General features: G+C 43.9%; 2 protein-coding genes across 2 annotated transcripts; both read left to right on the top strand.

The window, feature by feature from the left end:
• The first annotated feature begins 1623 nt into the window (after nucleotides 1–1623).
• Nucleotides 1624–3944, top strand: LOC120904078 (fatty acyl-CoA reductase wat-like). Its single transcript, XM_040313821.1, has 5 exons — nucleotides 1624–2198; nucleotides 2285–2419; nucleotides 2560–3266; nucleotides 3340–3456; nucleotides 3530–3944. The coding sequence occupies exons 1-5, from the start codon at nucleotides 1971–1973 to the stop codon at nucleotides 3786–3788; spliced, it is 1446 nt and encodes a 481-aa protein (XP_040169755.1). The 5' UTR covers nucleotides 1624–1970; the 3' UTR covers nucleotides 3789–3944.
• Nucleotides 3945–4348: 404 nt separating this feature from the next.
• LOC120904077 (fatty acyl-CoA reductase wat-like) lies at nucleotides 4349–7630 on the top strand. The gene is made up of 5 exons (XM_040313820.1): nucleotides 4349–4669; nucleotides 5109–5243; nucleotides 5307–6031; nucleotides 6091–6207; nucleotides 6272–7630. The coding sequence occupies exons 1-5, from the start codon at nucleotides 4445–4447 to the stop codon at nucleotides 6525–6527; spliced, it is 1458 nt and encodes a 485-aa protein (XP_040169754.1). The 5' UTR covers nucleotides 4349–4444; the 3' UTR covers nucleotides 6528–7630.
• Nucleotides 7631–13645: the final 6015 nt, after the last annotated feature.

The following is a 13645-nucleotide window of genomic DNA, read 5'->3' as shown; positions in this document are numbered from 1 at the left end:
GACAATGTGCTAACAGTCTCAACAATAAAAACTAGCTTAAAACACAATGGCGATCATGTGAAAAGCATATTCTAACATTTAGTGGATATTCGTAGCGATATGAGCTATTCCTTGGTTGGTTTGAATATTCGTAATGTAAGCTATGGGGCGGCAATATCCATTAATGGTAATATAATGAGAATATATCTAAGTATCTGAGTATGAGTATCTGTGGATTCAATATGGTAAATGTACCAGTATTCGGCAGTGTACCTGTTTTCGGCAGGGTAGCTAAAAACGTATAATTACGCAAAGACGCGTTGAAAATTGTCTCAACACATATTTTTTACATTATGCTCATTTGTTTTCGTTATTCATATACGAAGTTTCACATCATTTCCATGCATATTTTTCAAAATATCAAACAAAATGTGCAGAGTTCAACATGTTTCGGCAGATTTGCTGTTAGCCAATAGATCGGCAGGTTTCATTATTAAGAGAAATAAAGCACTTAAACAATGAATGTGTGGTTTTTATGATAGATTTTCTTGAATATTGCTAGAAAATGCATTTGAAACGGGAAATAAAAAATAGCACAACATAATACGATAATTTATCGTCCATAATAATGTCACTTTCAAAAAAAAAAATAAACATTGTAAGTGTACGAGCTGTTTTAGTGATACTGCTGCTCTAACCTGCCCAATACTGGTACATTTACCCTATATTCGAAAGAATACTTGTTTTCAATTTATATTTTCAATATATAACAATCATGGAAAAATGAGCTTATCATAATTCGTTTTTTTTTAATAATATCATAAACATACTTCTTAGCTTACCAATAAATAAATATTTGAAATCAGTAATGCCCGCTTCGTGATACAGTCGTCAATTCGACTGTCGTCGACTTAAAAACATGCCCGTCATGGGTTCAAGCCTCGAAAGGACCGTGTCGCCATACGTTGGACTGACTATCCTGCTATGGGAGAAAATCAGTAAGTCACTGAAAGCCAAGCCCACAAATGGTACAGGCAGGCCTTGACCGACAACGGTTGTTGAGCCAAAAAGTAGAAGAATGCCCGCTTAGGAATCATAACTAGCTATCATATAGGAATCCATGACACTTAAGGTGTCAAGCAAGCCAATCATAATATAATAGTTAATTTATATTGAACTAGGAATGTCCAAGATGTGATAACTACTAAGAAGAGTTGCCATTGAAAGGAGATTTGATTAAAAAAAATAGATTCAAGATAGTTTAAAGAAGCGAATCAATTCAGTGGATCCAAGTTCTTTGTGAATATAATATACGGACATTTTCTACTTAACCTTTCCTACACTTATTAGTTGGCTATTAGATTTAGATTTTCACTAGAAATTTCATTGATGTTAACACCTTGCTGATAGTTCTGACTAGATTTTGACTAGATTAAGTTTCTATACGAGATTTCAAACCATGACACTAAAAACTGCTGGATCGCATGACCATACTAATAATGTCATCAGACCGACGTCTCGCGAATACTGATCAAAGCAAACCACATTCGGAACAACCTGCCGATGAACAAAACAATAATAATTCCTCTTTTTCACACGCAGATCCACCCGCGGACACGCTGTGCAACGTTGGGGCAGCCCGTGGTGGGATAACAATGCCGGGCGTGAGAATCAGCAACCGCGCTTCTCCCGCTTGCAACAGATCTCGCCAATTCTTCTGCCCAGGAGCCGATCGATCAACAACAAAACGTGTTGCTGCGCCCCACAGACCCACTAGCCGGACTGGGTCGCGCGCGGGATTGTGCGTTGCGCCAATGCGTACCTTTATTTCCGTATTGTGCGTGGTAGTATAAAGGCTCGCTCCAGAACGGAGGCTCCGATCAGTGCTTTTGCAGCCTTCCGGTGATCGGTAGATTTCGAAAGTTTGTACTGTGGTTTTAGGGAAGAATCCTGAATAGTGGTTGTACAGCAGTTGTGAAAAGTGCAGTACGATGAATACGGAAACGATCGATACGGGACCAGTGTTGGAGGGTGCGTTGAATGTGGCCGAGTTCTATCGTGACGCGACCGTGCTGGTTACCGGTGGCACCGGCTTTATCGGCAAAGTGTTGGTCGAGAAGCTGCTGCGTTGCTTTGAGGTGAAGAAGATCTTTCTCCTGATCCGGCGCAAAGCGAACGTCAGTGCGACGGATCGTCTCCAGCAGATGTTGGAAGGACCGGTTAGTGTGTGATCCTGCTTTGTTCTAGTTTTTAGTAAATGTTTTAGTGAATCGTGAGCGTGATCGGTTTTCCGTTTTTTTTGCAGATTTTCGACACAATCCGTAGCACGGCACCGGATGCGAAGGAGCGCTTCGCGAAGGTCGTAGCAGTGGATGCCGCATTCGATCGCGAGGACATTGTGGATGACGTCGACAAGACGAAACTTTGTAATGAAGTGCAGGTGTGTGTGTGTGTGTGTGTGTGTGTGTGTGTGTGTGTGTGTGTGTGTGTGTGTGTGTGTGTGTGTGTGTGTGTGTGGGTGTGTAATTTCCAATCCGTTTAATTCTTAACCATGCTCAATCCTGCTCCTAATAACCACAGATCGTTTTCCACGTGATGGCCTCGATCCGGTTCAACGAGGTGCTGGACGAAGCGATCGCGATCAACGTCACCTCAGCGCAGCGGCTGTACGCCCTCGCCAGCTCGATGGCGGAACTGCGCTCGATCGTGCACGTGTCGACGTTCTACGCGAACTGCGATCGGCCCTACATCGAGGAGCGCATCTACGACGACGTACCGTACGGAGGGCTCGAGCACATCCAGCTATTCTTCAAGAGCCTCAGCGTGGAGGAGAAGGAACGCATGACGCGGGTGGTGCTGGGTAATATGCCCAACTCGTACGTGTTTAGCAAAAAGTGTGCGGAGGCCATGGTTGGCCGCGAGTTTGGCCATCTGCCGATTGGGATCTTCCGGCCGCCGATCGTGATCTCGAGCTACCGGGAGCCGGAACCGGGCTGGGTGGACTGTTTCCACGGTGCCACCGGGTTGTGCGTGCCGGTCGTCCTGGGCAAGACGATGTGGTACTATGGGAAGCCGGAGGTAAAGCCGTTCATGTCGCCGGTCGATCATACGGTGTCGGGGATGTTGGCGGCGGCGTGCGACATCTACCGCCGACAGTGCACCATTCTGCCTGTGGAAAAGCCGGTCCCGGTGTATAACTTTACGTTCGAGAAGAACCGGTTCGCTTACGGCGATATGGTGGAGCTGGTCTGCTCTGGTTTGCCGAACGTGCTCGATCGATGGCTAAGGTACGATCGAACTCTTAACGAGTGTATACGTTTCTTCTCAAAATAATATGTCTTTCTCTCTATTGATCCACAGTCGCATCAAATGCCGCATCAGTCCTTGGAAAATATTTCCCCAAATGCTGCTCTGGCTGATGACGCTCCAGGCCCGCATTGCCGATGAAATTCTGGCCTGGTTTGGCAAGCGGGGCAGGTAAGAGCCGTCTCTTTGATTCCAATGAGCATTAACTCCAAAATAACGTATTTCTTCTTCCCGTACGATCTAGCAACGTGAAAATTGTGTCCGCCATTACGACACTCTCCAACGCGGTCGAGTACTTCCGCTGTCACATGTGGACCATGGACAACAGCAACGTGAAGCGGATGCTGTCACTGCTATCCCGAGACGATGCCAAGAGGTTGGACTTTGATGGCGAGCAGATCGACTGGCGAGACTACCACAAATCGTACGCCAAGGGCATTGCAATGGAGCTGATGAGGAAGAACGATCGCCGGAAGTCGTCGATGGCGGCGAACAGAGCTTGAGCGTCTTTGTGCATGTTTTGTTTATGATAGGTTAATAATGTTTGATTATTTTTTTATATTTATTCATTATAATTTTTTCTTACATTCTATTTGTTTACATCACGACAATAAATCTACAAAGTTAATAAAGCTTTGTGCTACATTTGTAACAACGAATGTTTATTGTTGTTATAATTCCCTTTCAAAATAATCCACTAGGCGTTTTGTTTGCTAAATATTCCTATTGCACAACTGTATTTATACTCGTGTGACGAGACGTACATTGTCGTACGTGTACTATCAAAATTTTCCGTTTACATTTGCACAGATGTTTCGTCGTGCGATAAATGTGCCAAGTTCGAGCTGGGCTGCGAGAGTACACTGGGCTGTCTTGATTGAATTTCTACCAGTTTACATTGAGAAACTCTTGGCGACATCGAGAACATAACGGACGGAAGTAAACGGAAGCTAATCTAGCATCTAGCGTCTCACCTAACAGCGCCTTATAGAACGATCAAGGATATCGTCGTACAGCTATATAGAAGCGAAACACAGGAAACTGTTCTCCAGTTGCGTTTCAGAACTCTTCGCTTTATATTCCGTTTGTGTGTTTGTGCTAACAAGCTGAGAGTGACATCAAAATTAACGTGATTTAACCCACACAAAAACACCCCAACATGGATATCCCAGGGAGTACTCTCACAGAATCCAGCAAACAGTTAAACGTTTTGGAGTTTTACCGCGACGCCGTGGTGCTCGTTACCGGCGGTACCGGATTTCTCGGCAAAGTGCTGGTGGAAAAGCTGCTCCGAAGCATGGCCGTCAAGAAGGTGGTGCTGCTTGTGCGGGAAAAGCGTGGCACCAGCGTACCCGAGCGATTGCGTCAGCTGATTTCCGATCCAGTTAGTATCCACCGTTTCCATGATTGCCAGTGATTAGTGTTGGGTCGTGTGGGATTTCAACAAGCTTCGATTGTGTCTAAAACTGATTGCTTTCGTCGGTAAATTATAGCCTGCACGGTTCCATCAATGGACAGGTGGTGGTTCATTGACCGCAAATAGCGCAAAGCGTACGCCTCACCCGATAAGGCAAGGATACGGCAAACAGGTTTACAGTTAATGGGCGGTCGACTTGAGCGGTTTGAAGCCACGTTGTCCTTGAGCAGATTTCATTGCATAAGTGAAAAGGAAGTGCGTCTAACTGCAGCTAGAAAAGCGAAGGGCAATCTCGCGCTTGTCGCATGACGAAATGGCAATGGAAAATATTAATTACAATGTGTTTCGTGTCGGTGTTGTGACATTTTGGTTCTTATATTTGCTTTGATGTGTTCTTGTTCTGCAGATATTCGATAAGATACGAGAGTCTGAAGTGCATCCCAGCAAAGTGTTCGCAAAGCTGGACGCCGTTGAGACTGATTTTACGACGGATGAGTTCGTAAAGGAACCTTACAAAACGGATCTACTCAACGAGACACAGGTTAGATGATCAGCATTTCTTCCAGATTTTAAAGAACTGCTTACCAATGGTTTTCCTTTCAAGATTGTTTTCCATGTCATGGCTACGGTAAGGTTTGACATGTCGTTTCAAACCGTTTTGGACACCAATGTAACCAGTGCCGTACGGTTGTACACCTTCTTACGGCAAGCGCGCCTTCTGAAGGCGATCGTACACGTCTCCACCTTCTACTCGAACTGCGACCGAGCCCACATCGAAGAGTGCGTGTACGATGATATACGGTACGGCGGCTGGGACCACATTCGACGCATCCTGGAACCGCTGACGGAGGCGGAAAAGGCCAAACTGATGCCCTCGATCATTGCCCCACTGCCCAACAACTACACGTTTAGCAAGAAGTGTGCGGAAGTGATGATACAGAAGCGTTTCTCCGACCTACCGATCGGTATCTTCCGCCCACCGATTGTGACGCCCGGCTACCGAGAGCCCATGCCCGGTTGGGTCGATAGCCTGCAAAGTGTGACAGCATTGTGCATTCCGATACTGAAACAACGGCTGCTTTGGTACTACGGGGATCCTGCTGCGTGTCCGGCATTGGCACCGGTGGACTACTGCATTGCCGGCCTGATCACTGCCGCCTGTGACGTGAGCCATCGGCAGGAGGAAAAGCGTGTGCTGGAATCGTTCGATCGACAGGGTGCTGAGCCACCGGTGTACAACTTTTACTTCGACAAGCAGTTCATCTCCTGGCAGCAGTTTATTGGACTTGTTGGGGCGAGTCTTCCGACCTATAGTGGTCGACTGTTTAGGTAAGAATGTTTTCTTTAAAGAATTATCAGAATAACTGTTTAATTGAAACTATTTTTAGAAATGTTCGTATGCGGATAACCCGTTGTCGAATTCTGTCGCTCATTACGTTCTGGTGGATGTACCTTCTAGCCTACATTGCGGACTTTTTCCTAACAATTGTGAAAAAGCCAAAATGGTACGTATAGATCTCGCTTCAAGCTCATAGGATATCTTACGGTTTGATCCGGATTTTTCCGCAGTAATGTTAGAATGGCGACGGGTCTGAAAACGCTGGCCGACGTCTCCGAACACTTTCGCTGCCACACGTGGACAGCACGAAACGATAACGTCAAGCGCATGAGGCAATTACTTTCCAGGGTGGATGAAGCATTGCTCGAGTTTGATGTCGATCGAATTGACCTGGTAGAGTACTACAAACATTATACGGCCGGGCTGTTTGATCTTCTGAAGAGAAAAGAGCTTCAGCGAATACAGAAAAAGAAGCTTGAATGTTAAGCCAATACGACGGATTAGGCTTTTAGTATTAAGAATAATTAACATGTATTTATATTGAATAGGATGGATACATTAAAAAGAAGATTGTCAGACTGTTATTACATTGAAAAAGGCGTATGGCGTCAGGAGACGCAAAGTCTGGGTAGAAAAAATAAAAAAACATTACGTCGACATTATTTTCGCCAAGATGGGTTGCGCCTACAAGGTATGCAATATGACACTTTTGTGGTGTCTATTTTTCATTGTTCGACAATACCTGGACTTTTTTTATATTTATTTACTACTATTGAATACAGCTAGTAATATATTATAGTCTAGTTTACAGTTTACATATTGTATTCTCCCAAGGTCGAAGCTCAACTGTTAGTTCACTTCTGTTTGCGAATAGCATATATGTTATAATTTGTTCTTCTTTTTTTTTGACATATGTATACAAAAAGTCGTAACGGGAGACAGTTTTCTCAGGTCTAGATAGAATCATCATGTTTTCTTACACTACTTAGCATCAATCATATCTCTCGTGAGCATGAAAGCATGAAGGTTTTCCTCGTGGGGACATTTCTTTACAAAAATCTCAAGTATCTGAATGTTTCAATACCGCTGATGATGAGACAAAAATTACAAACAGATCATACATATTTCGTATTAAGTGGGACACTTCGATCTCAGGCACTGATCAATCTCCAACTTTGTCTTTTTTCTTTTTTGATTTGTTTTGTGTTTAAAATACTAATGTATAAATCTAACAATTTTGAGCTTTCTGCCGAGGAATCGAATTGGAGCTATAACTCTACTTTTTGTAGAAATTTCAGTTATCACCTCATTTAGCGTTTATGTAGCAAAGCTTAGTTACGGTAAGTTTAGAATTATTTAAACGAGGATTGCATTCAACTAAATATTTGAGGCATTCAACAAAAGACCAAATGCGTCTTTGTTTAGAAAATCATCCACATTAAATGTAAAAAAAACTGTTACTATCGATAATTCCAAGTAAAGAGAATCTTAAAATTACCAACAAACAAGAAATCAAGTCACAAACACCACGTTACTTTGCATACATTTTGGCAATCATTAGTCGCGCCGCGTAAGACCCCGAGATGAATAAATTCGCCTCTGCACTTACTACTCTATTCCAACAGTAGAATAATTTATTCGCTAACTCAAATGACCTTCAAAGTGTTGCCCATACCGCGTCACGTGTTTTTCTTGCTCTTCCTTTCCTGTATCGTGTATCCGAAATACTTTCAAAGCCTCCTAACGAGGGAGTGTCCCAGGTAATGATAAGCACGTGGAAGGTGTAACTCAACACTCTAAAGACCCAGTGACATCATTTCGGCACATTATATCATACCAAAGGTGCGATGAACCGTCCGCCTCCTAGTACAGTTCTTTAGATATAGATTTAGAGGGCTTCCACTGATAACGGGCGTGTATTTCCAAACGACTAATGACTAATCCATCCATCAAAAAACGGTCGTGACAAAACTGGTAACCGAGCAGCGCTTGTAAGCCTATCTGTTGACCAATGCATCGCACGCGATAAGATAAAAAATGGTTCCGATGTTTGTTTGATTCGAGCGTGTATTAATGGTTCCGAATGCTTCCGGTGCATCTTGCCCAAGGAAAGAAGCGCATTATGATGTAAGTTTTAAAAAGGAAAGCAAAAAATCTGTTTTTGTTAAGCAAAAATACTCTATTTACAGCCAATTTCATCAAAGGCGCCTAAATGTATGCAATCAGCTGTGACTCTCCGCATCCAGGACCGTTCAAATAATTTTTCTTCAAAAATCAATTGTTTCGTCAGCAAATTTCTCACTTTAAGCACTCATCTTAGGATTACTTAATCAAGCAATCCGCTTAAGTACAGCGACTGCCTTATCGATTACAGCATTCGCTCGGTAAAAAGCGCAGATTGTTAAAAATAAAGTGAAACTAATTATTAACGCTACTTTCGGTGCATTCTACAAACAATTGAAGATCACTTTGCGCCAGAAAACTATCGACTCTCGATGGGAACCGGAGTTACAGGCATTAATTGGTGCGAAACAATAAACATCCCGCACTAGGTTCGTCCACCGTTGTTGCTTCGTCGTCGCATTTCTTCGCCGCATCTATTTCTGGGTACGACCGAGAGGGGCACCTCGTTCACAGCACCTTCGCAGCTGATTGTAGGTGACGTGTTTATTTATGTACCACGCATAACCACGACCAAAAAAAAGGAGAGCAAACATGTGCCGAAGCTGGACGGGTGGCGGCACACGTGCGTCATACGCAACCGCCGCGGATGACCCGACAAGGTATGTATACACCAGCCTTTATACACCAGCCCCAAAATGGTGAGAAAAGGAGATAGAGTTTGAGAGTTAATGAGATAGAGAGAAAAAGGTAGCAAAGATACCGCATTGAGGGATTGTAGGCCAAACGGTTTTTGCGCGAAAGTGAAACCAACAGCGCCAAAAGGTGATAAAGAAATAAAACAAAACCATCATTATAAGTAATGTAAGATGTAAAAGAAAACGCACACACACGCGCGCATGTAAACACACAAGCACACCCAGCATGGGAGAGCGGCCCCAAAAATTCGCAACAATCGCGCCCCATACAGCCTTGCATAACTGGCCGGTCTGGGCTGGCTATAGTTTCGGGGCTTTGCAGCGGGGATGAAAGATGAAAAGAAATCGTCCACCCCTCTCCCAACACACAAACCACCCTATAACCCCTTTGGCAGGGAGGAGGCATCATCATTTGCGCGATCATCCGATCGAGTTTTCAAGCAGAATGGGGAAGGAGGAGTTTGTGTAAGAGGTGCGAGGGATCCACTGATTGGTGCGCTAGTGTGCGCGCGGTTATGGAGGCCAACACCGAGACGAATCAGTGTCAGGTCGGTGTCAATTGCAAGATCGACGGTGAGCGGCCACGATTCGGCGAAACGTTTTGTAGGACACGAGCAGGATTTTCTTCCCACCCACCAAGCGGGCGCTATGTAAAGGAGGGAAACATTCCAATGCCGGCAGAGCAACGGTAAACAACCGGCGGTGGCCTGTGACAAAGGCTGCTTCTGTGAGGGATGTGCCATCGCCGTCACAAATGGGATTTGCCTGGCGAGCTAGCGAATTGTGTAATTTGTGTGTGTGTATGTTTTATTTCAACCAGATATGATGCACGAAGATCAATGCGAAACGGCGAAGCTCAAATGAGCAGTTATAGCGTTACGCACATATAGGACCCATCAACAGGGGACGAAATTCGGCAAGTAATTCCTGTCCATTAGGTCCAGAATTCAGAAAACCCCAAATCATAACCTTATCCCACATTGTTCTTCACCAGGTCTTACGTCACCGGGTCGGCAATGATCAAGAATGATCAATGATAAATTAACAAATTATTAATGCAAACTACTACCAATCAATTCTTCCATGGCCATGGTACCCACCATCCCGCCCCAGCTGCGTCACTGCACACAATCGACGTGTGTGCCAGGATACTTACGTTTATTTTGGCGTGACATTGCGTAAAAGTTCTAATACCTCACCCAGCCCAGTCCATCTACACTTTATTTTTATCGCTCTTGCCAGATGTGATCATTCACATTTTCAAGTACTACAAGGAGATAGAAAGAAACAGAGAAAAAGGTGATTTTTCTTCCTGTTAATAGTGTGACATACTCGGGGCTCATCCAAACATTACGCAACCGTACAAAATGACAGGGTGCCTTGCAGCGTTACGATTTCTTGAACATCAAGATGCTTCAAAAATTTCACTTTGGGTATAAGTTGAATCGAGTCCTGGTAGAAAACCCATGATGATAGATTTATGCGTTATTATGTATTATGATTAATAGAGTTTAATAAATGGTTACTTTCAATCGGTTTTAAAACTGTTCCTATATTGATTTTGGAACTTTTACAGAACGAATACTGGTACTACAGCTGATCAAAATAGATCTCATTGGATCTGAACCTACACAAGTACTGTAATGGATCCCCAAACCATGTAGTTCTGAAACTGGTGCCGAACCTAAAACCTGACACTGATTTCCAAGCGATATTAGCCTGGGAACTGATCTTGAACTGATACAAGTCCTGGAATTGATCCTAACTTATACCGTTCCTAAAGAGGCGAATGAGGCCAATTGGCTCAAAGCCTCTATAAAAAAAAGAAAAAAATATATACCGTTCCTTAAACAGCAAGTGAGGCCATACAGATCCTGGAAACCCCAGACTATACTGATTTTATTAGATGCGAAAGAACTTCATTGGAGCTAAAACCTACTAAACTATACCAACAACATACTGGTTTTATGTCGGATACTCAACTTTTTTCCAATTCAAAACTGTAGTTAAACCTGTCTTGGTCAAAGAACGAATCTCGAACCATTCCCGATTCAGTGATCAAGTATCTGTTCCAATCCAGTAACGGACATCAATACTAGGGGTCTGATCCATTCCTAGAAGTAGATTTTTGTTTTATAAATTCAGCTTAATAATAACTGTAGTACCCCAGAAATCGATTGATAATGGCCCGATAAATAAGGAATGCTGAGAGGCCTACACCAAACCGTTATATGATTAATAAATAGCGTTAAAACGTTACATTTGGCAATAATAGCATCTGCATTAAAATATTCTCATTTTGTGGTACGTAATGTATGGCTGACCCCTTACGACATTTGTCAACGCACAATTGCTCGAGCGCCACGTTACGTTCGGCTGATGAGTTATGCACGGTTCGGCCTCAAACAGAACCTTACGACCCGGCTCATTACAATTGTTATTGTTGAAGCGGTTTTCTGTTGTCGCATTTCGGACACCCTTTCCCAATGGTTGTCGCCATTCCTCGGCATCGGCACAGCAACCTTCAACGTATTTAAAATTTAAATGCTAATTTTGAGGCTCTCCACACGCCTTCAATCAAATGCTGCTTCGTCAGTGTTTTCCTTTCATACGTTTCAAGCCACACACATGGAGCGCGGTAAAGGTATTATCTAATCGGCTGGATGTTATTTCCAAACTCAAAAAACCATGAAAAATAGAACATTTTCATTATGGTACGTTTAGCGTTCTGTGCTCGGGAACCGTTATCCTCCCATTATCACCAAACAAAACGAACTACGGGCGGGGGACCAAAACCCCTGTCACGACTGAAAACAATGTCGAAAAAACAAAACATATTCTTTCTCCCATTCGTTCACACCTTTGCCACGCCGTCACGCAGCCAGCCCCGACTCGAAATGCGCTAAATGGCCGGTCAGCGAATGCTGGCGAGTTCTGGCCAAAATCGACCGGCAGCCGGCAAGATCCGGCATCAATTGACACACAACGTGTGTGACGGAAGTTGCCGAACGCATCTGGAGGCCACGCGCAGACGCGCCGTTTCTGTCCGCCCAGCACCCAGCAACCGGCAGACGCGTGACGTTTCCGTTACGTCATCATGCCGCATACCGGAAAGCGAAGGACATGGGCCGGGAAAAAATGATCCGGTATCTTTTGCGATTGGGTAAAGATTGTCGCAAACGCGAAGCACGAACAACGCAGAAGTTCTTAGGCTTTAATTTTTTTGAATTCATTTCATTCCCCCTATGCTTCATGTATTAATACATCTTTGTGTCATGCTTACCGTACACTTCCTGGTTCTTGCTCGTCCCATTTCGTCCCCATATCGCTCAATCTATCTCTTCGTAACCTGAGCCGCACTGCGTGTGAAGCTGAAAACCCGCCAAAGCCGAACTCTACCACAACACTCACACACAAAATAATAATAATAAATGACCCGCCGCCAACAACAGCATAGAAAAGAAAACAAAAAGGAAAAACCCCACAAGCCAAGTGTGTACCCGTGTCGACCGCAGTGCGCCAGGGAGAAGCGCAACGCCAGGCATGACGCGGACGGGTGTTACGTAAATTCTAATGCTCCCCTTGCGTACGCCAACCCCAAAGCGTACGATTCGCGGTCGCGGTTCAGCTGGTCCGAAAATCTGCCCAAAAATATATTTACACACACACACGCACGGTCCCGCACCCACCCTCTACCACGGTCGCAAAGCATCCCCACACAAACGCGAGCGCGCGCTCACATATTCGGTGCCGTAACAGTAACGGCCCGGGCCACCGAAGTGCTACGAAAGTGACCGCTGACCTGAATCTTCCGATGGCACCGATGGAGAGAGCGATGGGGCCGGTGCGATTCGGTTACTTCATTCATGCGATTAATTCATCGATTCAGGGGGGCTTGTGGGCGCGCTACGGAGTCACGCCACGGGTCAGTCCGGGACGATGGACCGTTTGCCCGGAGAGCCACCCGAAAAAGATGCATCTAGAGTGTTTCATTCAAATTTTATCTACCTTGGGTGGGAGATGTTGTGTTCAGTGGGTATGGCAAAGGAAAAGGAATGGCTCCTTTAGTGTTCCAAATGGTTGGCGGGTGATTATTTCACATTAAGGATAAAATAGAGCGAACCTTAAATAGTTGAGTGGAATATGAATAAAAAGCTATCAATTTGCACAAATATGTTTAAAAATGTTTAAATGTTTAATCACATGAATGAACATAAAGGAAGAACGTGTCTGCAAATAAATAAATTTAATCCAGTTATATCTGGACCAAATTTAGACCTGCGACAACACACCAAAATCTGCTCAAGTTTTGATAATTTAGCCTACCATCATTATCATCATTAAAAGTTGGCGCTAACATTCCTTTTTTTGTAACACAATATCTCCCACTGGGATGATGATTATAAATGTTGATCCAAATATGATTTGAACTCATGACCTGTGACATCTGAGACATAGCGCTTCTCACTGCACCATCAAGTAGTCACTAGACATGTAACGCAAAACTCTAATATAAGCTCCAATCTACCGAAATACCAAACTGATCATATTCTATCTGAACCAAGCACAAAAAATCAAATCTATCTTGTTCATTGAATAATTATAAATAAAATAAAATGTAAATTGATTTTAAATTATATTTATTGTGCTAAATGACCACATACACACAAACAATGCACAGCACTGTAGCTTACATCTTTTGCAGGATGGGGGAACCAGTGGGGGAAATTTGATATCCTTAATCCCTCCTCCAGCTGAAGCATAAAAACAAACCCCCCATTGCAC

This window comes from Anopheles arabiensis, chromosome 3 (assembly GCF_016920715.1).
Source record: "Anopheles arabiensis isolate DONGOLA chromosome 3, AaraD3, whole genome shotgun sequence".
Classification (NCBI taxonomy): Eukaryota; Metazoa; Arthropoda; class Insecta; order Diptera; family Culicidae; genus Anopheles; species Anopheles arabiensis.
This window is presented reverse-complemented; position numbering and strand designations above follow the sequence as displayed.

What these genes read in the sequence shown, in the direction of transcription:
- LOC120904077 (XM_040313820.1), top strand. Translation starts at nt 4,445, where the DNA reads ATGGATATCCCAGGGAGTACTCTCACAGAATCCAGCAAACAGTTAAAC. An exon ending in GTCAGCTGATTTCCGATCCA is followed by an intron (nt 4,670 to 5,108) that starts GTTAGTATCCAC and finishes CTTGTTCTGCAG; the next exon opens with ATATTCGATAAGATACGAGA. An exon ending in ATCTACTCAACGAGACACAG is followed by an intron (nt 5,244 to 5,306) that starts GTTAGATGATCA and finishes TTTCCTTTCAAG; the next exon opens with ATTGTTTTCCATGTCATGGC.
- LOC120904078 (XM_040313821.1), top strand. Translation starts at nt 1,971, where the DNA reads ATGAATACGGAAACGATCGATACGGGACCAGTGTTGGAGGGTGCGTTG. An exon ending in GTGCTCGATCGATGGCTAAG is followed by an intron (nt 3,267 to 3,339) that starts GTACGATCGAAC and finishes ATTGATCCACAG; the next exon opens with TCGCATCAAATGCCGCATCA. An exon ending in TGGTTTGGCAAGCGGGGCAG is followed by an intron (nt 3,457 to 3,529) that starts GTAAGAGCCGTC and finishes CGTACGATCTAG; the next exon opens with CAACGTGAAAATTGTGTCCG.